Source organism: Pseudorasbora parva, chromosome 10 (genome assembly GCF_024679245.1).
Source record: "Pseudorasbora parva isolate DD20220531a chromosome 10, ASM2467924v1, whole genome shotgun sequence".
Taxonomy (NCBI): Eukaryota; Metazoa; Chordata; class Actinopteri; order Cypriniformes; family Gobionidae; genus Pseudorasbora; species Pseudorasbora parva.
Window position 1 is genome coordinate 14026722 of NC_090181.1, and position 25063 is coordinate 14051784.

At 36.1% G+C, this 25063-nt stretch overlaps 3 protein-coding genes across 8 annotated transcripts in view; 1 reads left to right on the forward strand and 2 right to left on the reverse strand.

Annotated features, from left to right (window-relative positions):
- The first annotated feature begins 444 nt into the window (after nt 1-444).
- Nucleotides 445-18589, forward strand: lpin1a (lipin 1a). Of its 3 annotated transcripts, XM_067455216.1 has the most exons (22): nt 445-755; nt 2128-2328; nt 2549-2603; nt 3981-4076; nt 5924-6225; nt 8917-9003; nt 10522-10620; nt 10845-10968; nt 11054-11339; nt 11465-11558; nt 11713-11894; nt 12288-12381; nt 12529-12598; nt 14182-14274; nt 14429-14490; nt 15400-15538; nt 15634-15782; nt 15868-15954; nt 16058-16210; nt 16296-16410; nt 16496-16599; nt 17373-18589. In XM_067455216.1, exons 2-22 carry the CDS (start codon nt 2231-2233, stop codon nt 17530-17532), a joined length of 2649 nt encoding a protein of 882 aa, XP_067311317.1. In that variant the 5' UTR covers nt 445-755; nt 2128-2230; the 3' UTR covers nt 17533-18589. The 3 variants fall into 3 exon arrangements, with proteins under 3 accessions (XP_067311317.1, XP_067311316.1, XP_067311318.1); XM_067455215.1 differs by lacking the exon at nt 2549-2603; XM_067455217.1 differs by lacking the exons at nt 445-755; nt 2128-2328; nt 2549-2603; nt 3981-4076 and adding an exon at nt 5469-5564.
- An 877-nt stretch (nt 18590-19466) lies between these two features.
- On the reverse strand, nt 19467-22494 carry pfn4 (profilin family member 4). The gene is made up of 4 exons (XM_067455218.1): nt 22279-22494; nt 22029-22163; nt 19690-19795; nt 19467-19603 (listed from the first exon to the last, which is right to left on the reverse strand). Exons 1-4 carry the CDS (start codon nt 22390-22392, stop codon nt 19575-19577), a joined length of 384 nt encoding a protein of 127 aa, XP_067311319.1. The 5' UTR covers nt 22393-22494; the 3' UTR covers nt 19467-19574.
- Nucleotides 22495-22775: 281 nt separating this feature from the next.
- itsn2b (intersectin 2b) overlaps nt 22776-25063 on the reverse strand; it is a 38675-nt gene continuing 36387 nt past the window's right edge. For all 4 annotated transcript variants that reach the window (XM_067455214.1, XM_067455212.1, XM_067455211.1 and 1 more), the window contains 3 exons: nt 24548-24631; nt 23953-24126; nt 22776-23825 (listed from right to left, as the gene is read on the reverse strand). In XM_067455214.1, coding sequence (XP_067311315.1) covers nt 23668-23825; nt 23953-24126; nt 24548-24631 — 416 coding nt within the window. In that variant the 3' untranslated portion in view covers nt 22776-23667. The remainder of the gene's footprint in view (nt 23826-23952; nt 24127-24547; nt 24632-25063) is intronic.

Here is a 25063-nt window from a genome sequence, read left to right on the forward strand (position 1 = left end):
TACACACACACACACACACACACACACATCTGGTTCGCTATTTTTGTAGGGACTCTCGAACAACGTAATGGTTTACATACTGTACAAATATTCTATTGACCCCCCCCCCCACACACACACACACACGAACACACTACTGCAAATTTTCGTTTGCCACTGCTGCTGTTTTCCTGCCACGTGAGCAGACTTGTGTGCGTGTGTTAAATCCATTAAACGCGTGCATTAAATGCAGAGCATTTGACATTGACAACATTACTTCACCGCCGTAGTGGCAGATTCAGCAAGCAATTATAATTACAGTAGACAGAAAATAGACAGAATAATGAATTTGACTATTGAGCGTTCTAGTCGCGTTGCGTCGCATAAACAACGCGTTTGATTGGTCCACGGGGTGATGACGACGTCATGACTCCATCCACAAACGTGAGAGACGCGTCCCGTGCATACATTAGACTGCTACATTAACTGTAAACGGGAGCTAATAGCTGGTTTTCGCGTCGCGTATTTATCAGTGTTGATGGGCGCAAAGGGTTAACTGTGATGTCAGTTGCAGAGGCAGGGACTGCTACTCACTGCAAGCAGTTCCCACCCTGCTTTAAATACAACGCCAACACAGACAGTCAGAGAACAGTGTGTCAAACGTTAAAGACAAAATACAGCGAAGAGCAGCGAACATCAACTGGATTCAGCAGCGCCCGAACATCCACTAAAGTGCATTTGAATGGCTGTCTCATAACGCGTCTGCCGCATCCCACGTATGTATTACAGGGAATTCTCAGGCTTCTCATTTCCATCCTGTTTATAATCATCCTGTTTATAATCATCATCTAAAGTAAATGCATGCATTTGTTTGGTTTCATATATTTATATACACACAGTGAAAGAGGCTTATCTTTTTATAGCACAAGGGATGATTGTTTACATTCTTTGGATCTATGACTGCAATGATCCGTGACAATTGGTTTCTATAGCAATCATGCAGTTATCAAGAAGATTTATATTACTTGACTTAGAATGACAACAACAATTCTGCTTTTTTTTAATGTACAGCAGTATACTTAACTGCACATTATTATGTTATTATATATCTATTATATATATGTATGTATGTATGTATGTATGTATAGATAGATAGATAGATAGATAGATAGATAGATAGATAGATAGATAGATAGATAGATAGATAGATGTAGGTCACCTTTGCCTTCCTTGTATGGTGGATATTTTGATCGGTTGAAATTAGTCTTTAAATGTTTGTGGGTATGGGCAATTATGCAATAGTTGTCCTGGAGCTCTAGCTTTTAAGCATCATGCACTGTATATTTGAATGCCTGTGCTATTATTGGCACCCGTATCTAACAGCAGAACCATTGGAGCCATGTTGTGCAGACCCATGGTGTCTGTGTATACCGGTATGTGAAGGATGAGTCTGTTGTGTATGAACAAAGAAGACTTACTTACAGGTTTTTACACAATCCCAGGGTTACATAGAAGGGCAAAATATTTGGGTTAATAAGGTTGTCAGTTTGTTCTAAGAGCCGGAGTCAAGGAAACCCTAAAAAGATTAGGGACATTTCCAGGCCTGGATAAGTCTGTAGCGAAAAAACATTCTAGTTTTGCATTTACCTCAAATATATCACTGTTTGTCTACTGAAGGTCATTTGTACAGTCCTAAATATAAATGTTTTATTTTCAGGGTTGGTAGAGCATGCCAGAACCAGGCTTCATTAAACCCTTGGCAATGCTTAAGGAACACCACTTGTAATTCTTTTTTGAGCAATGTGATTGTGTCTATCACTTGCAGTCTTTAGGGGGCACAATGATATTTTACCTTTCACCTAAATTGCTAAACAGATCTTGTCTTGATTTAAGCAAGACAAGAAGTTTTTGCTCTACAGGTTTTTTCTTTCTTTTCCAGTAAACCTGCAAAACTTTGCAGTCGTAGAAGACTATTTATTGTAGCAATTTTGAATATGTAATCATACTTTCTGTACACACAGATGGCTCCTTAACATAACCGTTACTTTTTTGTTGATGCGAGTTGACAGTGCACTTTCACACTAACAGCTATTCATTTTAGTCACCCCATGGCATGCTCTTTAAAAGCTTGAAATCTCTCCGTTTCAGAGTCAGACCATGAACTACGTGGGACAGCTGGCTGGTCAGGTTTTCGTGCAGGTGAAGGAGCTGTACAGAGGCCTGAACCCTGCCACCCTGTCTGGCTGTATCGATGTCATTGTGGTGCGTCAGCCTGACGGCACTTTGCAGTGTTCCCCTTTTCACGTCCGTTTTGGCAAGATGGGAGTGTTGCGCTCACGGGAAAAAGTGGTAAGCACTAGTGCAGACATGCTTTAGGGTTGCAGCGTACAAGATATTCATATTTTTGCAGCTTACAAATTCATAGATTCATCCTGTGTGTGTGTGTGTGCGTGTGTGTGTGTGTTTGGAATCTTCAAGCTCCAAAAACAAACAGCAAACACCAAGTGTGGCTTTAAAAGTTTTGGAATAGTGTCTTACTGTGTTTTTTCATTGTGCTTGTTTGTCCCAGTGAGGTTTGTCACATGTCACACAAGCACATTCGAGCTTCTGCAAGAACCAGTGAGGTTTGTTCTTGCACATCAAGCAAGCATGTTTAAGCTTCTGTTTACCATATTAGACTGGCTTTGAGTATGTGTGGCGATCAATTTTTATATGTGAAAACAAGCCTCAATTGAATCTGTTCATTATATAACGCGATCCAGTCTCTAAAGAAATCTTGGATTAAACTATTTAATTCATATGGATAACATTTACATGTCTTTTTGTACTTTAAATGCGTATGTTTTGGTTGCGTGGACTTTAAATGGATGGACAAAAGTAAAGTGTATGTTAAAGGGTTAGTTCACCCAAAAATGAAATTGATGTCATCACCGTAATGTCGTTCCACACGTGTAAGACCGCTGTTCATCATCGAAACACAGTTTAAAGCTACACTGTGTAACTTTTTTAGTTTATTCCTAGCTAAAACACGTAGTTCTTTCAAAAATATATATGTTCATTAATGTATATTTACTTCTCTCAAGTAATAAAGTATTCTCGTACGTTTATAATATGCCATTGAAAATACATACGGGTGAGGGGTTCGAATGCTGGCCGCCATGTTGCCCCGCCATCTTGAAAGTACATTAGCCAAAGAGGGACATACCCATAAATTCAAGCTTTGCCTTTCGCCTTTTAACACTCGATGGCACCATGGCGAATGTGAAGAGGGGGATTGCCATGTTAATCTTGGACTAAATCGGCCACCGTAGGAGTTAAAACGAAATCAGAATTAAGAGGAACAGAAACTATTATTCACTGGATGGTCATATAACTTTTCACTGCTAGATGGGGGAAAATATCACAATGTAGCTTTAAGATATTTTATATTTTAGTTTGGAGTTTCTCCAAAAAGATTCAAACGGTTAATGAATCAGTAAATCGATCAATGATTCGGGTCGCCAATGTCACGTTATTTCAGCAGTTTGACGCGATCCGAAACGGCTGAAATTACGTGACGTAAGACAATATAAAATATCTTAAACTGTGATCTGATGATGAACGGAGGTCTTACGGTTGTGGAACGACATTAGGGTGAGTCATTAATGACATCAATTTCATTTTTGGGTGAACTAACCCTTTAAAAATAACTTAATTTGTGTTACGAAGACGTGAGGGTGAGTCAATGACATTAGAATTAAAAATTTTGGGTGAACTATCCATTCAAGAAATGGTAATCCTGTCCAATGTCCAAAACGTCTCTTGTCACATATCAAGAAATGTATCGCAGCCATGGACATATGGACTTAAATATAGTCTTTTAAGTTGTAGACTTAAGGGAACAGCAGTTGTTTGAAGATGAGATAAAATTAGCATTTCCATTGGCTTTGTGTTGCACATGGCTTACTGTTGTAAATTGTCTTTATAATAGTTACAGTATTCCCTGTTCCCTTTCTCCTTAGGTTGACATTGAGATAAATGGGGAGCCGGTCAGTTTACACATGAAACTGGGTGAAAATGGAGAGGCATTCTTTGTCAAAGAAACAGAAAGTGATGAGGTGAGTACTGGTGTCCTGTACCAAACAATAAATCCTAGCGTTGTTTTTATAGCGGTCATTGTGCACTGAGAAATGTAACACGATGTATAAAAGTCTCTTCTTTAGTACTATGGTTTGAAATCCGAACTTGTTTACTGGAAACAATCCCACTGCATGCATTCTGTTACCTGAGCTTGAACGCTTTGCTCTAGAACAGACCCTCTCTGCCAAGGCCACCGTAGTCCTGTGTAAAACAGGACCCATCAAGCTTGAAAGAAAGCCGGCCAATTTAAAAGGGCAAAGTAATGCACAGGAGAAAAGCCCTGAAACACTGTCCGGCCGCTGAGATACCAAAAGCTCTGTGCACGTAATGTTGGTTATCCTCCTGGCTTAGTCTTTCCCTTCCCCTCATTGCTTTCTGACCACAGATGTTTTTTTTTGCTCATCACAGGCACAAATGCCTGAGATGAATATCTGCTGAGGTACCCTGTGTTCAGTAATTGCTAGAACGGTTGCCCTGGTTAGCGCTCATGTGGAACATTCTGTCTTTTGAAGGATTGTGACAGTGGCTGAAAAGAGCACTTGTCCTAAGATCCCTCAACCCTTGCCTTTTATATTACTGAAATAATGTTGTTCTTTTTGACTTACATTAGTGTAACAATATTATGGGGTTATATGTTCCTGCCTGATTTAATCGTATTACCTGCTTTTATGTTCTAATATGTTTGTGTTTCATGACTAATATAGCCAGTAGCAAAAAGAGAGAGTTGTCACTGGATTGCATGCACAGGAATGTGAAATTGCTACCATCCTGACTAAAGTAATATATGTAAATATGATATTCTGTTTAAAATAAAAGTGTTACATTTAATACATTGGATCGATCTATCTATCACTCATGTATGCCATTATTTGATAGTGAAAGTGGAGTAATAGTTTATGACAGTACAGTTTATATTCAGTGAACTTGGAATTGTCTTGTTGCCAGTACAAAAAATTTAAGCTGCTGGAGGGGATTTTTTTTTTTTTTTACCATAGACAAAACGTCAGATGACATATATTACACAAATAGTTATCCTGAAACATCACACTTGTCTCTGTGTCAGCCAAAGGCTCTGTTAAGGGGAAGAAAAAAACATTAATGCATATTAGCCATTCAGAAGACTTGAGTTTGACTGTTTGGGGTGCTACTAAATAACTCACTTTATAGCCCTATCTCCTCTAATGAAAAGTTATGTTGAAGTGCTAAAGAAGTGGTTTTCTGTATTAATTGTAGTGATGGTCCCTGCTGTTGACCACATTCATAGGATTATCTGCTTGAATGGGAGTGATAACTGATGTATGAGCTGGCAGTGTAGGCAGTATGGTTCTGTAACATAATGTTATTTATTTGGTTCTGTTGCTCTCTAACAGGCATGCACTTATGTCTTATGAAGCCGTGACTTGCAGACGATTCAGAATGAGTTTCTCTGTAATGAAACATGCGGCGATCTGTCACATGGCATTACGGTTAGTGTTGTGCTTCTGTGATTTAAGCAGACACAGACCAAATCTAAGGCTACAGTCTACACATTCATGTTAATATGAATGAATGGTTGAGGAGATGCAGATTTTTGAAAGGGAACTGTTTGCCTACAACACAGCCAATCAAAGTCCAATATTAACTTTTTGCAACACCTGCCCCCAGCCAGTTTCATGCTATACACAGTAAATATCAGTAATGGAACTGTATATCATTATTCAAAAACAATAATAAAAAAAATCTTGAATATTTGCTACAAACAAGACAAAATAAAAAACAATCCTCAAAAAGCAAAAACTCCTTAAAGCATGCCAACATTTCATAAAATGTATTACTCTGTCTACAGGAGATGGTGCCGTCCCACTTGGCTACGTCACCCATCATTTCAGAAGGCTCTGCCCTGATGCAGGCCCAAGTGGGAAAAGGCTTGTCTCGTCTGTCTGAGTCTGGAAACGGAACCTCTATTCAAACCCTGGGCCCCATGCAGGCCCCTGGTGACAGTTCAATAATGAAGAAGAGGAGGAAGAGGAGGAGAAAATCTAAAATAGACAGCATGAAGCGAGAGGACAATGGAGACTTTTCAGAAGACGAGGACATGTTTACCATCGACATGAGTTCTGATGATGACACAGAGGCTACATGCAGCAGGTCAGAACAAACAGCATGGAGAATGTTTTTTAATCTGAGAAATATTATTACCCACATCATGTTCCATTTTGTTCTAAGCCTCTATGAATTTCTTTCCTACATGGAACACAAAAGCAGAAAATTGTAATATCTATGCTGTTCTTTTCCATGCCAGGGGTTGTCAAGCTATAAAAATGAAAAGAAACGGGGTGTATTACAGAAAGATCCTAACTTTATAATCCCATCTTTTTCTCTGTTTGGCAAATTCAGTTAGGACCTCATTCAGACAAAAGCTATTATAGAAAGACATTTCTTAAGTGCATAATTGTATCTTATCTGCGGAGAGGAAGCATCCTAACTTAACAAAAAAAAACCCCAAAACTGTCTTAAAGGACAACTCCGGTGAGAAATGAACCTAGGGTTAATTAACAGATGGTTACCGAGTAGATCGTTCTCTGGGATGTGTTTTCATGAAAATCGAATGTAAAGAGTTTTATCTTTAAAAACAGATTAGCTTATAACTATAGCTATATGCACAGTATCACAGTGCACTATGTTTATAAAGTATCTTCTTATTAAACTGTTTGTACTCTTACAAAGTTCTCAATGCTTCGGTTTTCATGTAGGGACCCTCATTATGCTACTGTGTTAGTGTGAGGCTATTTTTAGCCTTGTTAGTGGTATTAACTAGCGATTTAATTTCACTACTCTGTGCCCCATAGACTAGTGTTATAAGCTAATCTGTTTTTAGAGATAAAACTCTTTACATTCGATTTCCATGAAAACGCATCCCAGAGAACGATCTACTCTGTAACCATCTGTTAATTACCCCTAGGTTCATTTCTCACCGGAGTTGTCCTTTAAATTTAGGAAACCCCCCCCTGGGGTCCTATCTTCAAAATAATTTGAATTAGTAAAATCACATAATACCCTGTCTGAGAATGGCTTCACATTTAATAATGATATGTTTGATGGTGGAAAGGCTTTTTTGAATGCACAGATGATGTGCTACACTTTGACAACAAAACACATAAATGATTACTGAGTCCCACAAAATATATTGATTGGCTTTGCCTTTTGTATCAAGCTTATCGAAACTTCTGTTTCTGCAACACTTAATTAATCATTTCTCCATTTTAATCTCTAGCATTTACTTCACAGTAGCTGCTTGTGCATCATTGGTTGCTTGTTAACAGACCTGAGAGTTGATTACTAAACTCGATTTACTAACTAAAGATTTTGTAAGATAGAATAAGAATTCTGTAGTAATTCTGTAATAATAATTTCTGAAAAATCATAAATTAACTTATCAGATCTTAATTTAGGATTTAAGATAATGTAATATGACACCCAGAAGTAGACCATGTGACTTATTTGCATATTCAAATGTATCACATTGCAATTGTTTTAGAGACATTTAAAATCCAATGACACTTGGTATCACTGATGTTAAACCTGATGTGGGACATTTTGATGTGCTATTATGAGTTTTGAGAGCTGCGATGGATGTCATTGTGAAGTTTTTTTGCGCTTGAAAGCCCCTGGTCACCATTCATTTTCATTATATGTGGGTAAATGGGGATAGTGGTCTTGCCAAGATCTCACATTGAATCTAAATCTCACTTTTGTGGAGCTTAATTTTTTTCCTATATAGAGCATAGAGGACACACACATGCAACATTAAAGACAAAACAGATGGTTCTGTAATGAGAGATCCTCCTTCTCTTAACCCCTAAAATCACTGCAAATTATGTGATTACAGAGGCATCATTTGTTTGCTGCATATATGCTGGAATGATTCCAGTTGCATTGGTCTTAGGGTTTGGGCTGTGTCTGTTTGTTCACTTTTCGAATAAACTCTGCAATGGAGAGAGAGAGAGGCAAAGTGGAGAAAAATAGGTCGCCAGTCCTATTGCTGAAGTAAACAAGTGGCTCAAACAGCCCTTCCAATGTTTTTCCACGAAATCCATGAAACCATGCCAGTTCTGGCTCCAGCTCGAGGGGAGTCCTTTGTAATACTGGGCAATCTAGCATTACCCACACATATCCAAGAAAAAAAATGATTTGCAAAATAAATCAGTTAAACAACATAAACATCCTTTTCCCTTCTTTCTGTCCCAATGGACTACAAATTATGTATTTTATCTATGCAATCTGGATAAGCAACTTCCACTACACTACATGCCTTGCATTACCAAGAATCTGTTTCCCAGGTACCAGTAATAAATAAAACTGTAAAGGCCACTGGGAAAGCGCTGTTCACAAGGCCAAAAAGAGTCAGCTGGGAATGACTGCAAACTCAAGAATGTGTTGCTTAGTAAAGCAGCATTTTGAATCCAGAGACTAGCTCTTTAGAAACCCCACAATGCTCTTTGTCTTCCTGGAAGAATTAGCATGTTGAAGAAGACAAGCACTCAGATTATCTCTGGGTATGTCTAAGAGCATGGAATATCTGAATGTACTTTAAAATGTGCTTGTGTCACTTAAAATCCTCGAGCTCCTTACAGAAGGATGGATTTTGATTGGCTGTTTCTCTGTGCCATTATTGTTATAGCTGTGGTTTGAACTATTCTTTAATATTGAGTACAATTTTTAGAACTATATCTTTATCGCAATCTTTATAGTTGTCGTCCTTGGTGTAAACAGGATTTTACTCTTTCCTTTTGCGGGTATATATACTTACATGTTTGCATATACTGTATGTGTTTTCAGAGCCATGTCACATGAGCTGTTTGCTGAGCAGCTGAAAGGAACTAGCGCATACACACAGTCTGAAGGGAAATGGACTGGTGTTCAAAGGTATGCTTACCAGTGTTTTTCAAAAAGGAGTATATAGAGGGAGCCAAGTTCTGGTCACATCGTAATTATGACAAAGTCACAATTGCATGATATAAAGGTGCAGTACATGTACTGTTTAATAGAGTGCAAAAGAGACAACAGTGTACCATGACCTGTATGCAACATCAAAAGAGCCTATCAACTGGAGACCCCTGTCAGCCAGTCTGTAACCCATTCTTAATCTTTGGGGAAAAAATGTTTTGTGTACTTTTAAAAAGAAGAACAGACAAATATGGTGTGCATTTCAAAATATTGTCCTTATTTAGTAATCATTACAATCACACGTAATCATTGTCTGACATGTCCACTGTTTCTGCTTAAGGTGCACTATGCAGTATTTTTGCAGTAAAATATCAAAAAAACACTATATATTTTGATCACTTGAGTTCTTACAATATCCCAAATGTTTCCAACTATTTGTAAATTGTGAGAAAATTGCTATTTTAACTAAGTCTGAGGGAGTCGCCTGTCAGCGTTACCCTCAGTTTGCGGTTTTATTCTGCAGAAGCACTTTACCCTTAGCAATGTGCAACAAGTGTCACAGCGGCCACTGAGCGAACACACAGAGTAATGTCATAACATCCTTTTAAACACACTTAAATGAATCTAATAAGCTAAATAGATCTGCGTTACCTCATACGGAAATGGTTCCAGGTGTTGTGTCGACCCCCTGGCAAATTATTACCCCCTTCGTTGAAGTCACTACCTGATTGCCTAATCCTAACCCCACCCCTAATCATAACCCCTCCCCCACAACTAACCCTAAACCTACCAATACTAGGGGGTTAATAATTTGGCGGGGGTCAGAATTCGGTACAACACCGGCAACTGTGTCCCTTCATAATAAAAGTCCCGCTGCTCGCTAGCCGTGTTTGCGTAACACTCGCTCCAGCGGCCTTCCTCAGCTCCTTCAACATTTGGTCCTGCTCTGCTTCATACTACAGTAAAGTTAATAATCACATTCATGAAGATGATTTTTGCCTGAGTCATATCGCAATTCTTTTCCACTGGCTGTGAGGTGAAGACCACATGTCCCAAGATTCTGCGCTTAAACTTGGCGTCATCAAACTACACCTTTGTTTTGAACAGGCGCCCTCTAGCAGACGGAAAAGTTACATAGTGTAGTTTAACTGAATACTTAACTGAATAATAAACATAAAATGCAGTCCAATGGGCTTGTTTTATCACCACAGTAAAGGAAAACCCCAGCATATGCTGCATTGCTGACTGTATCTGAGACTGAATCGATATAATTTATGTAGTAATATATATCAGTCATCATCAGCAAACTGTTCCCCAGCTATAGCATGATGATTAAACAAATGATATATCATGCCACAAACATGCCAATACATTTAGCTGTATTTAATCTACAACATACTTACATAATGTTGTGCTTATATTTTATTCTTTCTATATATGAGATTCAAAATAATGGGCATTTGAATCTAAAGCTTTGTTTTTTGTTTTGACCCACAGTACAGGGTTGGAGAAGACATGCTCTTTACCCATTCCCACCAATGCAGGATTATCTTTTTCCTGCCCTCAACAAACAGCCATGTTCCAGTCCACACACAGGTAACCACCACAGTCACCATGTTATGTAATAAAATCTGCAACAAAGCCGTAAGGTTTCACTTAAGCCCAATTTTGAGATTTTTGCTTTGTTTGTCAAGCATGGAATTCAATTTGAGGAATGAAAAGGCATTGTTACTAGCTTATTTCACAACAGCTGTATAAATACAAAGCTACAATTAATCAAAATATTTCTCAATGTCTCCATCTCTCATTCCTCCCTACAGCAGTCCAAATAGCTCCTTGCCATCTACACCCAAGAGTGATTCTGAGTTGCTGAACAGTCAGAAGGGAAAACTAGACAACCCTGAGATGCTGTGGACATGGGGAGAGCTGCCTCATGCTGCCAAGGTACAGTAGTCACCAGCTATGCCGCGTGACCACAACAAATGAACAAATTTGAATCAGTTAACTCTACGTCTTTCTTTTTACACAGCCTTCATTCCTGCAGCCCCTGCCAGAGCCCATGGTGGTCATACCAAGATCAATGCCACCGTCTGAAAGCACGCACTTCAGAGCCATCACTGGGGATGGAACGGGGGAGTCTCGAAGCAATGATGTGTATGTGCCTGATCTCAGGGCTGGAGGGGCAACATCTGCTCCTGCTGTAGATGTGGAGGCCATCAGTGTAGCCGCCCATCTTATCACAGAACTAGAGGAGGGGCGTCACAGTCCTGGGGCTCATGGCATTAGCAAGACAGACTCTCCATCAAAGAGAAAAGGTGTATATACCATGTATACTGTATATATAATTTGCATATTTATTTTATATGCCATTAAATATGAGCGCTGAAAAACAATGTTTGACTATTTAAAACATATAATGTCACAAAACATCAATTCCTAGACAAAAGAAGCCGGCACTTGGGATCAGATGGAATATACCTGGATGACATCACAGAGCTGGAGCCTGAGGTGGCAGCCCTGTACTTCCCAAAGAGGTAAATTTTACACTGATTATGTTTAAACAAACAGTTATCAAATATCATGACTACACAGAGAGCCTTTTAGCCATTTACTTGTTCATTTATGAGCTAGGTGTAATGTCAGTATTTTAAATTATATTTAATTGTCAAATTTATTTCTGTTGTTCAGTGATGGAACAACTTCTGTGAGGGGAGGGGCAGATCCGAGAAGTGCAAATCAGTCCCCTCAGTCAGTGGGCAGCAGTGGAATGGACAGTGGGGTGGACAGCTTTTCTGACCAGTTAGGAGACTTGCCTCATATTGCCATCTCTCTGTGTGGAGGACTGACAGAAAACAGAGAGATCACTAGAGGTAAAAGGAGTACCATTGAAAAGTTTAGGGTCAGTTAGATGTTTTAATATCTTAATAAAGGAGTTCCTTAAAGCTCACCAAGAATGCATTTATTTGATCAAAAATAGAGTAAAAACATACTGTGAAAAATTATTAGATACATTTATTTCAATTATTTTATATTTTAAAATGTAATTTGATGTAAAATGTATTTACTGTCACCTTTGATTAATTTAATGCATCCTTGCTGAATAAAAGTATTAATTACTTTTTTTACTGACCCTAAACTTAACAAAGGTAGTATAAAACAACATAGTTTCAGTTCCTGTTCTGTTATTCTGTAGACTCTGTATCCTGTTTTCTAGCTGAGGAAGTATTTAAGCAATTCAAGTCTTCATAATTTTTCATCCACAGAGGAATTTGAGGAACGAGCAATATCTTATCAGGAGTTTGCAGATAATCCATCCATCATTGATGATCCCAACCTGGTTGTAAAGATTGGAACTAAGTATGTCATATGTGTGCCACATAAAAAATATAAAACAACAACATATAGCATAATTTAATTTACTAAAATATTGTAAAAGTACTACGTAGTTTATTTAATATATTTTTATTAAAAAATATATTTAATATATTTGTTCTCCCCACAAAGGTATTATAATTGGACCACAGCTGCTCCTATCGTACTGGCCGTGCAGGTTTTTCAGAAGCCCTTGCCAAAGGTAAGGCCTGCATGAACAACACACATATGTTCAGAAACGTCTTTAGGTATTCAACAAACACTGACAATGTGACCTCATAGTAATTTAAATAAATTGTATAATTTAAGCTTGTTAATACCAAACAACAATTAAAATGTATTATTATTTATTAATTTCAAACATTGGTTGATTGGTGATGTATATACACTGTTTGTACTAGGTCAGGGGTTCTCAATCCCCGCCACCATTTTGAAGTGCATTCCACTTCATGAAGTGGACAAGGGAAGTTTATATGGACAGACCCTTACTCCCTCGATATTGACAGAGGGAGCGAGTCTACTTCATATGTATACTTCAGGCAGCTTCATATACCACAATGCAACGCGATTGTATCACGTTCAATTTACCCCACCACAAACAACTCTACGATATTTTAAATATTTTTTTAAAACATTTAAAAAAAACAAATACACCTATATACATACAGAATGTTGCAGTAAACAATTTTGTAAAGGAAAAAAAAAAAAAACGCCAGTAGTGGACAAAATCCGAGTGAACGAGACAGAGGGAAGTTTGCGAGTGAAGGGTATATTAAAAACGAACTGGAACGCAGCATATGCAGGACAGTGGGCCTCGAGCACCAGGGTTGAGAATGCCTGTACTAGGTGACTTAACTTTAGTTTCATCAGAAAAAGATACTTGGTATCATACAAAGTTTTCAGTCACCAACACATTAAATGGCATCTTTTAACAAAGACTGTCACTATAATAGGGGAACCATTAGGAATTTGCTTACAAAGCAAAAAAAAAAACATTATATAATGCATTTTATTATATACAATGTAAATTATTTAAATAAAAAAAACATAACATTTATATCTAATTTATAATTATTCAGAATAAATGTAATACTCACATTAAAAATATTTCAAATCAATTACACTGCTTTACAGTTTACCTAATTTTACAGAATTCTCTATTTATTTGATTCATGTGCCCCCTGCAGGCGCATTACAACAAAGAAAATGTTCACTTGGAAATATTTTTGTCTTGCATATACTACTAATAAAAATAAACTACTGCGCTCCACTGGATGTCTCACTTTTGAATATCTATCATTTCAGTTTTTATTTAAAAGTTTGCCCTAACTCAGTACTGACCAAATGAACAGATTATTTAAATAAGTAAATAATAAAATAAATCAGTGATATAAATACACTGTTTTGTTTCTGTATTGTTTGTCTTCTCCCAGCGAGTGTTTCATTGCTTTTTAAAGTCCTTGTGTATACTGCACCCCGGCTCTCATAGCACTCCAGGGCATTTAAATTTTGTCTCTTCCCTCCTCCTTGTTTTTCTTCTTCTTTTTAATTGATCTCCCCTCATCCCATCCCATTGTGCGCAACTGCGCTAAGTATTCCTGTCTGAGTTACATCACCTCTGCTCTTGGTTTCTTCACATACTGTTTTCCTAGCGTGTTCGGCTCTAGTCCTGTACGTCTTTGTGAATTTGTGTTTATTTATTAGCTGCATGTGTGTTCAGTCGCAGTCATCCTGCCATTTAGTTTTTGAGTTTTGAGTATCAGGGGCTCTGTGCATTTGCTCCAGGCCACAGTAGAGAACATCATGAAGGAGAAGATGCCCAAGAAAGGAGGACGCTGGTGGTTCTCATGGCGGGGCAGAAACAACAGCTCCAAATCGGTATGCTTGCAATATTACATATAGGGAATAATTGTGAACTGAATTAAAGGTAAAGCGTTACCAGATTTATCCTAAGACATTTTGACTTCTCGCAGGTTTGCAACTATTATTTATGTAATAAAAGTAATCAAATATGTGATTCTTACTGCAACAGGAATCAGCATCTGACCAGATTGAAGGTGGAGATGAGTCTATAAGAACAGGAACTGTGAGCAGGTAAAATTTAAACTATTACATTTAGAAAAAAAGTTTTCAGCTGAAGCACAGTTGTATAATGTTCAGCATGAAAATTCAGTTCAGTTTTTATGTTCAAATCAATGAAAAATACAAAAGACAGATGAAAATGTGAATGAAAATGCGAATTCATTCTTCAACAGAAGAGGCAGGAAGTTGCAAGTTAACATTCTAAATCTGGCTGGGCATTGATATTTTTTAGTAAATTTATAACGGCATCTGGCAGTGGTGGATCCTGGCATGGGCCATATAGGCAGCTCAGCTGCCTAGGGTGGCATGGGGCACACAGCTTTCAGACACAACTTTATCTTGCCTCAGAAGGGCTTTTTTACTTCAGGTGAAGAGTAGGCTAATGCCACTAAATGGAAGTAAGCTGATTTTAGTCAGCCTTCTCTAGTTATTTTAAGTGCTTATTGTAAATGTGCAGTCATTAAATTATTTTATTAAAATTGTATTTTGTTGTTTTTGTATATAATTGTACAATAAAAGAGTATCAACAGCTCCATTTATAATCACTAAAAAGCTGGCACTCTTTGTTCATCACAATATCACAAAATTACATTATGATAAATGAATCTCTACACTACACAATCAATCTATTATTTACATTGTGTATACACTCTGTATATTATTTTGAGTGGATTCGCAAACTTATAACTAAGCACGGAACAAAAACTGGTGTGTTGCAGCCTTTAGGTATGAGACACAACCAGGAGGTCTACTGTCATGAGGTCTACTTTAAGATTTCTATACACAGTAACTACAAAATCAGGACTCAAAAATATATATTATATCAATCAAAATGTGAACATAAATGCATTTGATGATATTAAGAATATAAGTTTATAAGGTATGCATAATTTAGGACTGTCTGGTGATATTTTTTACTAGATTGAAGGATGAGTCATCATCCAGTGATGATGACAGTGGAAGTGCTAAACAGAATCCCATGAGCAATCAGCCTGAAGTTCTCCACAGCTCGGGAGGCCACTGGTACAGGAAGACTCTTCGTTTGTCCACAGAACAGCTAGTAAGCATCTCCATTTTCAATAAGCCGGTAAAGTCAATCAAAGACTACAGTAAGTTATGGAAACCCACGCTAAAAGCATGTTCCTCTTTTCTCAGGCCAGTCTGCACTTAAAAGATGGCCCCAATGATGTGGCCTTCAGCGTCACCACCCAGTACCAGGGCACCTGCCGCTGTGAGGGCACCATTTATCTGTGGAACTGGGATGACAAGATAGTGATTTCAGATATTGATGGCACCATCACAAGGTGAGACACCTCTCTGGGGAAATATAATAGGCTAGATGGATGCAAAAAATTAAGTATGCAGTCTAAATTGCAATGTCATTTTCAGGTCTGACACCCTGGGACACATTTTACCAACTCTGGGTAAAGACTGGACCCATCAGGGCATTGCACGACTCTACCACAGAGTCAGCCAGTAAGCCCCACACCATACGCATAGCATGTGACATCTATCAAATGTGAGCAAAGAGATTTTTGGTTGTCATTTTAATATGTCTAATATATCTATTGTCAAACAGGAATGGCTACAAATTTATGTACTGTTCAGCTCGGGCTATTGGCATGGCTGACATGACCCGGGGTTACCTGCACTGGGTTAATGAAAGAGGCACTATGCTACCCATGGGACCTGTGCTGCTTAGTCCTAGCAGTCTGTTCTCTGCATTTCACAGGTTGAAACACACGTAAATCATAAATAGGCTTTAAAAAATAATGTTATTGCACTATAGTAACTGATGTATTTTCTTTCAATTTCAGGGAGGTCATTGAGAAGAAGCCAGAAAAGTTTAAAATCGAATGTCTGACCGATATTAAAAATCTGTTCTATCCAAACAAAGAACCTTTCTATGCTGCTTTCGGAAACAGGGCAACAGTAAGTGCTAGTAGCGATTATTTGCTAACATTCCCTTCCCTTCATCTGACATATGCAAATCTCTAAATAGCGTTCTTCTCTCTAGGATGTTTATTCATATAAAGAGGTGGGAGTGCCTTTGAACAGAATATTCACTGTGAATCCTAAAGGAGAGCTCATCCAAGAACACGCAAAGACCAACATATCATCGTAAGTCAACTAATGAAAACATCTAAAATGCTAAATCTTTGCATAATTGTCATTTTAAAAGAAAAAAGAAAACATTTTGCACTAAAGCTGAACCTGTTTTGGAAATCATTTTATTTATTTATTTAATTTTTTTGCATTGACATTTTAATTATAATTAAAAGGTTAGTTCACCCTAAAATTCTGCCATAATTTCAATCTTTTCATCATATAATCGAGTCTCTTCAGAAAATTTGGACTAAACCAATCAATTCATATGGATTAGTTTAACAATCTCTTTGTGAACTTTTTGAAGCATCTAATTGGTAGTTGCATGGACTGGAGTGACAGAAATCAAATTTCATTTAAAATATATTAATTTGTGTTCCGAAGATGAACGAAAGTCTTGGAACGACATGAGGGGGAGTAATTGATGATTTTTTTTTTTGTTCATCTTTGGGTGAACTAACCCTTTAAGCAAATTTTCCCTTCCAAATTTAAAGAATTTAAATTAATCCAGACGTTTTACTTATAAAGTCACTGAAAATTAAAAGGATGGGATGATTTTGAACTTTCTTTTTAATGTACATTATTTTTTATGATAATTAAGCTCATATTCCATTCCAAATTCTCATTGAAATGCAGCTGTAGGTTTTACATCGGTGTGTCTTTGTAATTTGTTATTGAAGATTCTCGAGAATCTAATAGTAGATAATCCAGAGTTTGACAGTCTGAAAGTGTTTTTTTGTTTTTGTTTATTTAGTAAATTTATCATTATATTCTTGCATGTTTTACAGCTATGGCCGTCTGTGTGAGGTCGTAGACCATGTCTTCCCTCTTCTGATCAGAGGGAACACCACAGACTTCCCCTGTTCAGACACTTTCAGCCAGTTCACTTTCTGGAGAGAGCAGTTACCAGAAGTAGACAAGCAGGATGAAAATTCAGAGAGCAGCTGAAAGGACATAAGGCGAACATCACCTACAAACTCAGCTCTAACGCTGCACTGCCATAGGTATTACTCTACGCACAAGCAACTTAGCACTTTGCAGACCGCATGCGGCCCTCTGCCTGTTTCTTCATTATTGTTTTATTCTTTTAACAAACATTTAACATTTCTTTGTGTTTTAATGGTTTGTTTAACTGCCAATATGCTGAATCTGGTAGTATATCACGCGGCTCTAATTAGGGATTTTTTATTTATTTTTTGTTAATTGATAATGGTAGTTATTTTAAAGTGCCAAACATATTATTCATAACCAACAAGGCATATTCTATTATTTTTTCCCCCGTCGGATTAGTCCAAGGTTTTTAAAGATGTATATGAGGGAATACAATTATTTTAGTACATAGTATAAAAATGTTTTTGAGCATTTGTGATAAAACATTCTGAGAGAAATTTAAAAGTTTCATGAAAATAGAAACAATAATAAATAAACTCAGTTGTAGGTATAAAGCCAGCTAGTATATCTCAGGTCAGGTGTTACAGATTTTTCACAAGGTTTTCTTTTGAAACGTAAAGTGACCTTTCATAAGAGAGAAAAAAAATCAACTATGTCGGTTTTTGTATTTTCCTTGACATCTAAATGATTTAATGACTCCATTTCCTTATGAACAAAACAACAAATGCAAGTGGTTATTACTTAATTGTCATCTTGGATTATTTCTTACCACACACTCTTTACATTTTGCCAAATGTTTATTAGTAAATGATAAATTTGCATTCCTTATTATTTGTGTATTTTATGTAAAGTACATATCTCTGACCAGCAGAAATTAATCATGCAAATGTCATATTGTCATATGTCATACCCATTTGCATGTTAAAGAAAAAACAAAAACTACACAAAAGCAAACATCAATGCAAAGAACACTCAGGTCATGAAATATATTCTACCTGTATTAATTCCTTCATATAAGTATCATATTTAATACATCTTAATCATTTTCATAAAATATAATTTACACACACCTGAGAAATATTTTTTTTTAAGTCAAGTGATTGCTTTCCTAATTTTTTTTAAAATTATCTTCTTTATATTTTACCAACACCAAGCACTTCTACCCAATGGTATGTATTGTTTCTGTCTTCTCAAAGGATGAAATGGATTGTGTGTTATGAAAGCACTGTATAATAGAATATATATTATAGGTCTCTGGTGATAGAATAAGGGTTTTGTGTAATACGTAAATGGACAACAAGCTTTCTATAGTTGTTGATCCAACTTTCATTTAACATAAGTGAATGGATAATCTGTGGTTTTCCAAGGTTATCAAGGAGCACATTAAATAAGCACTGATGTGATGCATGAATGATAAAGGGGATTTAGGGACTGGTTTGAAAGAACTGTGTTTTTATGTAAATCATGTGTTATTGTTCTGCAAATAAAAATAGAGTATATGATATAGATGTGTGGAACATGAAAATGCAGTTTGTACTGATCTCTGATTGGTTCAGTCGGCGATACAGACTTATTATAATGACAGACTGCTACAAACTTCAACACTGTGAATGATCAGGTCAAAAATAGTTGTTTCTGCTCTCTCTACCTGTCTTACAACATTTAAATTCAGTTAATTGAGATGTCTTATTTCTAAACAAAAAAATAACTGAATAATATAAGACTATGGTTCCCACCCCATGTTTCCTGCTCATATGAATAGTAACAGCCATAACATTCAGTTCAGTTTTTTTTCTCTATTGAGTTTAATATTCTTTCTGTGAAAGACCTTGTTGCCTAAGTTGTGGCAGTTGAGTTTGTGTGTCATTATGTTCAGTGTTGAGATGTAAAACTACTGTTGTGTGTATATTTTAAGATGCCAAATCTCAATATGTAAATTAAAATCCCACTACATGAATACAAAAGCATGATTCCTTGTTTGTCTGAGTAGTAACGAAACAACCTACATTGTAGCTAAGCAAATTGATTTCAGTTTACAGTTTCTCATCAGTACTACTACAATCACACTGAACACTTCTTCAGATTTGATACGATGAGCTTCATTTTCCCTTTTCACGCAGATACTCGGCTGAAATACATGCAGAAACTATGATCAAAAAACATTAAACTAGAGCAGGAAAATGAATTGAACTTTTGGTTGGAATTGTAGCCTACCTAGTTTCTCAACTGCTTCCACACAGATACTTGGATACATGCTCTGTGAGTATGTGGCGACAATCACATACAGTGCAGTTCTCACCAATATCAGGCCATGTCCTTCCTAAGCAAAGACAATAAAACAAAATCAGTAAATTAATTCTGATGTGATGACATGATGGAAGAAGTGATGATGTGTTCTATACCATTTATCTGTGCTTATGGGTCAATACATTTATTTGTTTGCAACCATAAAATAACGTTTTAACAACGTTGCAGGGTGTTTATTTTTCTTCTTCTTTCGGCTTTTCCCTTCTGGGGTGCCACAGCGAATCATCTGCCTCCATCTTGTCCTATCCTCTGTATCCTACAGGTGTTTATTTTTAAATAACCTAAATGTAACTTATAAAGAACGTTCCATAATTGTTTTATTTAGGTTATTATTTAATAACCATGTAAAATAACCTTACAATTAAAACGTTGCAGATGTTTTTGTGTAATGACATACTGAGCTCTGAAATTTGTTTAAAACGAACATTTTGTGAGTCGTTGTTTTGGTTCAGGAGTAACTGTAAAAAGCTGCTGTTTGTGGAAATTGGTGACTGTATGTCTACTACTCTGCATAGCCTTAAGGAACACGCTGATAACGTGTCATGTCTGCGCAAAGGTATGGAAATATGTTGACTGGAAGGTAAGACATTGTATTCTACGGCATTGTATTCTACGGAAGCTTATTGCATTCACTTGAGAAAAAAAATCTACTCTGTTTTTCTGAATTAATGACTTAATTATCTCAGAATAATGAGATAATTTTTCATGAATAATTTTTTTTTTGCTCTGTTTTTCTGAATTAATGACTTAATTTTTTCTTGAAAAAAATATTTTATTCTGTTTTTCTGAATTAATGACTTAATTATCTCAGAATTATGAGATAATTTTTCATGAATAATTTTTTTTTGCTCTGTTTTTCTAAATTAATGACTTAATTTTTTCTTGAAAAAAAAAATTGTTCTGTTTTTCTGAATTAATGAGATCCCTCAAAATCCAGCCAAGAGCTCTATTTTAGCTGGATTGCATGGAAGTAAACATGTCCCGCCTTTCAAATTTAATCCGGATTTATTTTACTTTGGGTTTGAGACATTGTCTTTAAGTAATAAAAATTGTATTGTTTTTAGTGCGTGAGCTTTGTGCAGACACCCCAAGACAGCAGAAAAGAACATTCTGATCTGCTTGACATTGCTATTGCACTGATCCAGTATTTTCAACAATTGCCTGATTGTCTCTTGTGTCACCACGTAGCCAGCCTGAATGCATTTCAGATGCATCATCTTAACACGATCACATAGTAATGCGTATCAATAGTACGTGTGTGAAATCGTGTCTAATGTATAACGTCTGGAATGTATATTGTGTGGAATGTATACTGAGATAATGCAAGTGCTAATGATTAAATCATCTGCAAGTGCAGATGATTTAATATGTCTTTCGCGTGCATATGATCGGGCTCGCAAAGCATACCATATCTGATATGGAGAAACAGGCAAATTCTTGAGGTGTCTGCACAAATTTGACGCACTAAAAACAATACCATTTATATTGCATAAAGACAGCAGCAATGTTTCAAACCCAAAGTAAAATAAAACTGGATTAAACTTGAAAGGCGGGACATGTTTACGTCCATGCAATCCAGCTAAAAGCAGGATTTTGAGGGATCTCATTAATTCAGAAAAACAACAAAAACTTTTTTTCAAGAAAAAATGATCTCATAATTCTGAGATAATTAAGTCATTAATTCGGAAAAACAGAGCAAAAACTTTTTATTCATTAAAAAATGATCTCATAATTCTGAGATAATTAAGTCATTAATTCAGAAAAACAGTACAAAATATTTTTTTTTCAAGAAAAAATTAAAGTCATTAATTCAGAAAAACAGAGCAAAAAAAATATTCATGAAAAATTATCTCATAATTCTGAGATAATTAAGTCATTAATTCAGAAAAACAGAGTAGGCTACATTTATTTTTCTCAAGTGAATGCAATAAGCTTCCGTAGTATTCGGACCGAATGCAATGATTGGAAGAATATTTTTGGTCTTGAGACTTCTGGTTTTAATATTAAATTCACTTGCTATCAGCATGTGAAGAGAGTTTAAACCAGCATAACAAAAAGTGTATAAACATGTTTTGCCTTTACACTACATTAAAAATACGCAATTTATACCTTTTTCTAATTTCCAAATAATTTTTTTTAAATATTTTTTAATATTAATATTTTTGTATATTAATATTTAGTTCTTGTTTTTAATATTTTAAATAGGTTTAATTAAACATGTAGAGTATATTTAGTGTGTTACTTACACATTTTGTGTATATCGAGCGTTTGTCAGCACGCACGCAGGTGTAGAGCTTGTTCCTGAAGTTGAGTCCTCTCTCCCTCGTTACGTTCACCTGTTTGAATGAGTCTATAAACATTCGTGATTGTTCTGGACAGACCTGTTGAATACATTAAACTGATTGAACTAAATGGACACTTTGTCTTAAACAAATAGTATACATACAACTTCAAATAACATGTTTATCTGTATGAAAGCAGTCTTGAAGTACTTACTGTAAAATTAGACGCAGCCGTTAAGTCGCCTGTTTTAGCCACAAGTATCGCTGCACACTCGACATGTTTCGTGTTAATGAGACTTTCTTCTAATAACTTTGGAAATGGGTTCATATCATTAATGTCTAAGAAATTACTTAAACAGTATTCAAAATGTTTAGTAGATAGGTCGCATTTAACGGTAACGCCACCCTTAACAACCGCCTGGCTGAACTGAATCTCCAAGGTTACCAAGAAATGTACGCTAATTAATATTCATAAGTGGGCGTTTTATAAACCAAGTAAGTTGATAAAATATTTAATCTGTTTTGAACATAAATACCCAGTATGCTTACAAATTTAAATTAATTTTATTTGCATCTGAAACCTGATTTTGTGCTTAGAGGGCTTTAGTACAATTCAATACTAGAGTTTTTTTTCTCAAAACTAATACTTGGCTACAACGAATATCAAAACCTAGCAAGAGAGAGAAAGGAAAAAGGGCAGGGGGAAAAAACTTTGCAGAATATTTAACAAACTTTATTACATGTATATTTAAAACTAAAACAAATAAACCTAAAAGACAAACTCAGTGACTCAGTCTCTTGAGTAAACATTCTTCATACTACTCCAACTCAGCAAAAATATACAATATTAAGACCTTATCTGAATGCTTTATGGCAATCCAGATATAATGGGCAGCGTAAAATGTGCAGATAGTCCAAGACGCATAAATTAACATAAATAAAACTCAGTCAAGCACAAAAATCAACCGTTATTAGACATTTAACCAATCATCCCTTGTTAATCCCCTAATTTGTACCTTCGTAAATAAAAACTAGTAAGCTCTGCAAAGTAAGTTCCTTTCTTGTTACACAGACAAATAAGCTGTTATAAGATTTTAATAAAAATTTCTGGTGCAAATGAATTATAAAATGGTGAAGTTAAATGGAAGAATTGGCAGGTAAGGCAGACAGATAATTAATTAAAACAACACCACCTGGTTTAGTGTTCCTGATGAGAAAATTCAAGTTCAAAAAAGTTCTCATCAACTTCAGATCTAGGCAAATTACGATTATAACAAATATAGCTTTTAATACAGCAATAAAAGACAGTATATCTGAAGCAAAATATAGGTCCTGAGATATAGCTGCATCCAGTGGTAAATCATTATTTAGGCAATAAAACAAATAACAAATAAAAATCCCCTTTTCATTCCTGTCCCTTTATAAAAAGCAAAACTTGGCAAAGTTGTGAAGGCAAACTTGTCTTCCCTGTCATCACATATTCATCAGTATGCTCCACGGAAGTAGAGGACATCTTAAGGCAAAGGTCAGTCTTGAAGATCTCCAGTTAGTGGTGAGATGATGTGCTTGAAGTGCCGTTTTGAAGGATCATCTACTCTCCTTATCATTTGGGGGCTTTGTGGTCAAAAAGCTGCAGGTCAAGCCGAACCCAAACCTCTCCGGTGGGAACTTCATGAAGCAGCAGCCTCCTTTCGGACGGACCTTTATTCTCAAGCTCTTTCTTAATAGTGGCTACAGGAACCTCAGTGCGACCTAAGAAGTCTATAGAGGGAGAAAGAGAAATGGAACAATTTAGGGAATGTGTAATAATTATACATGTTAAAATAGCTTGGTTTAAGACTATTTAAATTAAATCATTTAGTCTTGTACTCGCTATTTTTATACTAACCATCTGGTGAAAATTGCTCCCGCTCATATATTGTAATGCAGAGGACATCTTGATACAGATCTTTAATGTGAAACTGACAATTGAAGTTCCACTTGGGGTTGGAAGTGTCATTGATGGTTCGGGAAGTGTAGCCCTGAGAACCCATGGTCACTTCACAGTATGAATTACTCTTTCCTTTAAAAAAAAAAAAAACAAGTTATTATACTATAAGATATTGTGGAACATTAAAGGGGTACTTCACCCAAAAAAGAAAATTACCCCATGATTTACTCACCCTCAAGCCATCCTACATTCGGAATAAGAATACAATCGGAGTTATTGACCTTCCATGAGGCGTGTGGATTACTTTTATAATGGGTGGATGCACTTTTTTGGGCATCAAATTTTGGGCTGCCATTCACTGCCATTGTAAAGCTTGGATGAGCCAGGTTTTTTTTTTCTTTTTAAATGTATAACTCTGATTATATTCGTCTGAAAGAATAATGTCATATACACCTAGGATGGCTTGAAGGTTAATAAATCATGGGATAATTTTCATTTTTGGGTGAACTATCCATTTAATGCATATATGGGGGAAGATCATGAAATCCCTCACCGTTTGATTTGGAGGATTTTAACTCCTTTGCCTCCAAGATGGTGACAAGCAGGCGACCAATTCCACTTCCCTTCATTGAACGAGCTGTTAAAAATAATAATGATTAAAAAATTTTTTGTAAAAGACATGACCTTGGGATACTTGTTATATTATGTAATAATTATTTATATTTTAAAGACTATGGCATACACTACCATTCAAAATTTTGGGGTCAGTAAGATTTCTTTAATGTTTTTGAAAGGCGTCTCTTATGCTGACAAAGTCTGAATTTATTTGATCATAAATACAGTAAAAATATATTGTGAAACTATTATAATTTAAAAGAAGTGTTTTCTAATTGATTTTACCTTAAAATGTAATTTATTCTTATTTTCCTATGGAAATCATTCAAACATGCTGATTTGGAGGTCAAGAAAAAAAAATCTTATTATCATCATCAATATTGAAAACCTTTTCTTTTTCAAAATTCCATACTTTTCAGACTCTCTGTAGATTTTCAGACCACACTTAACATAA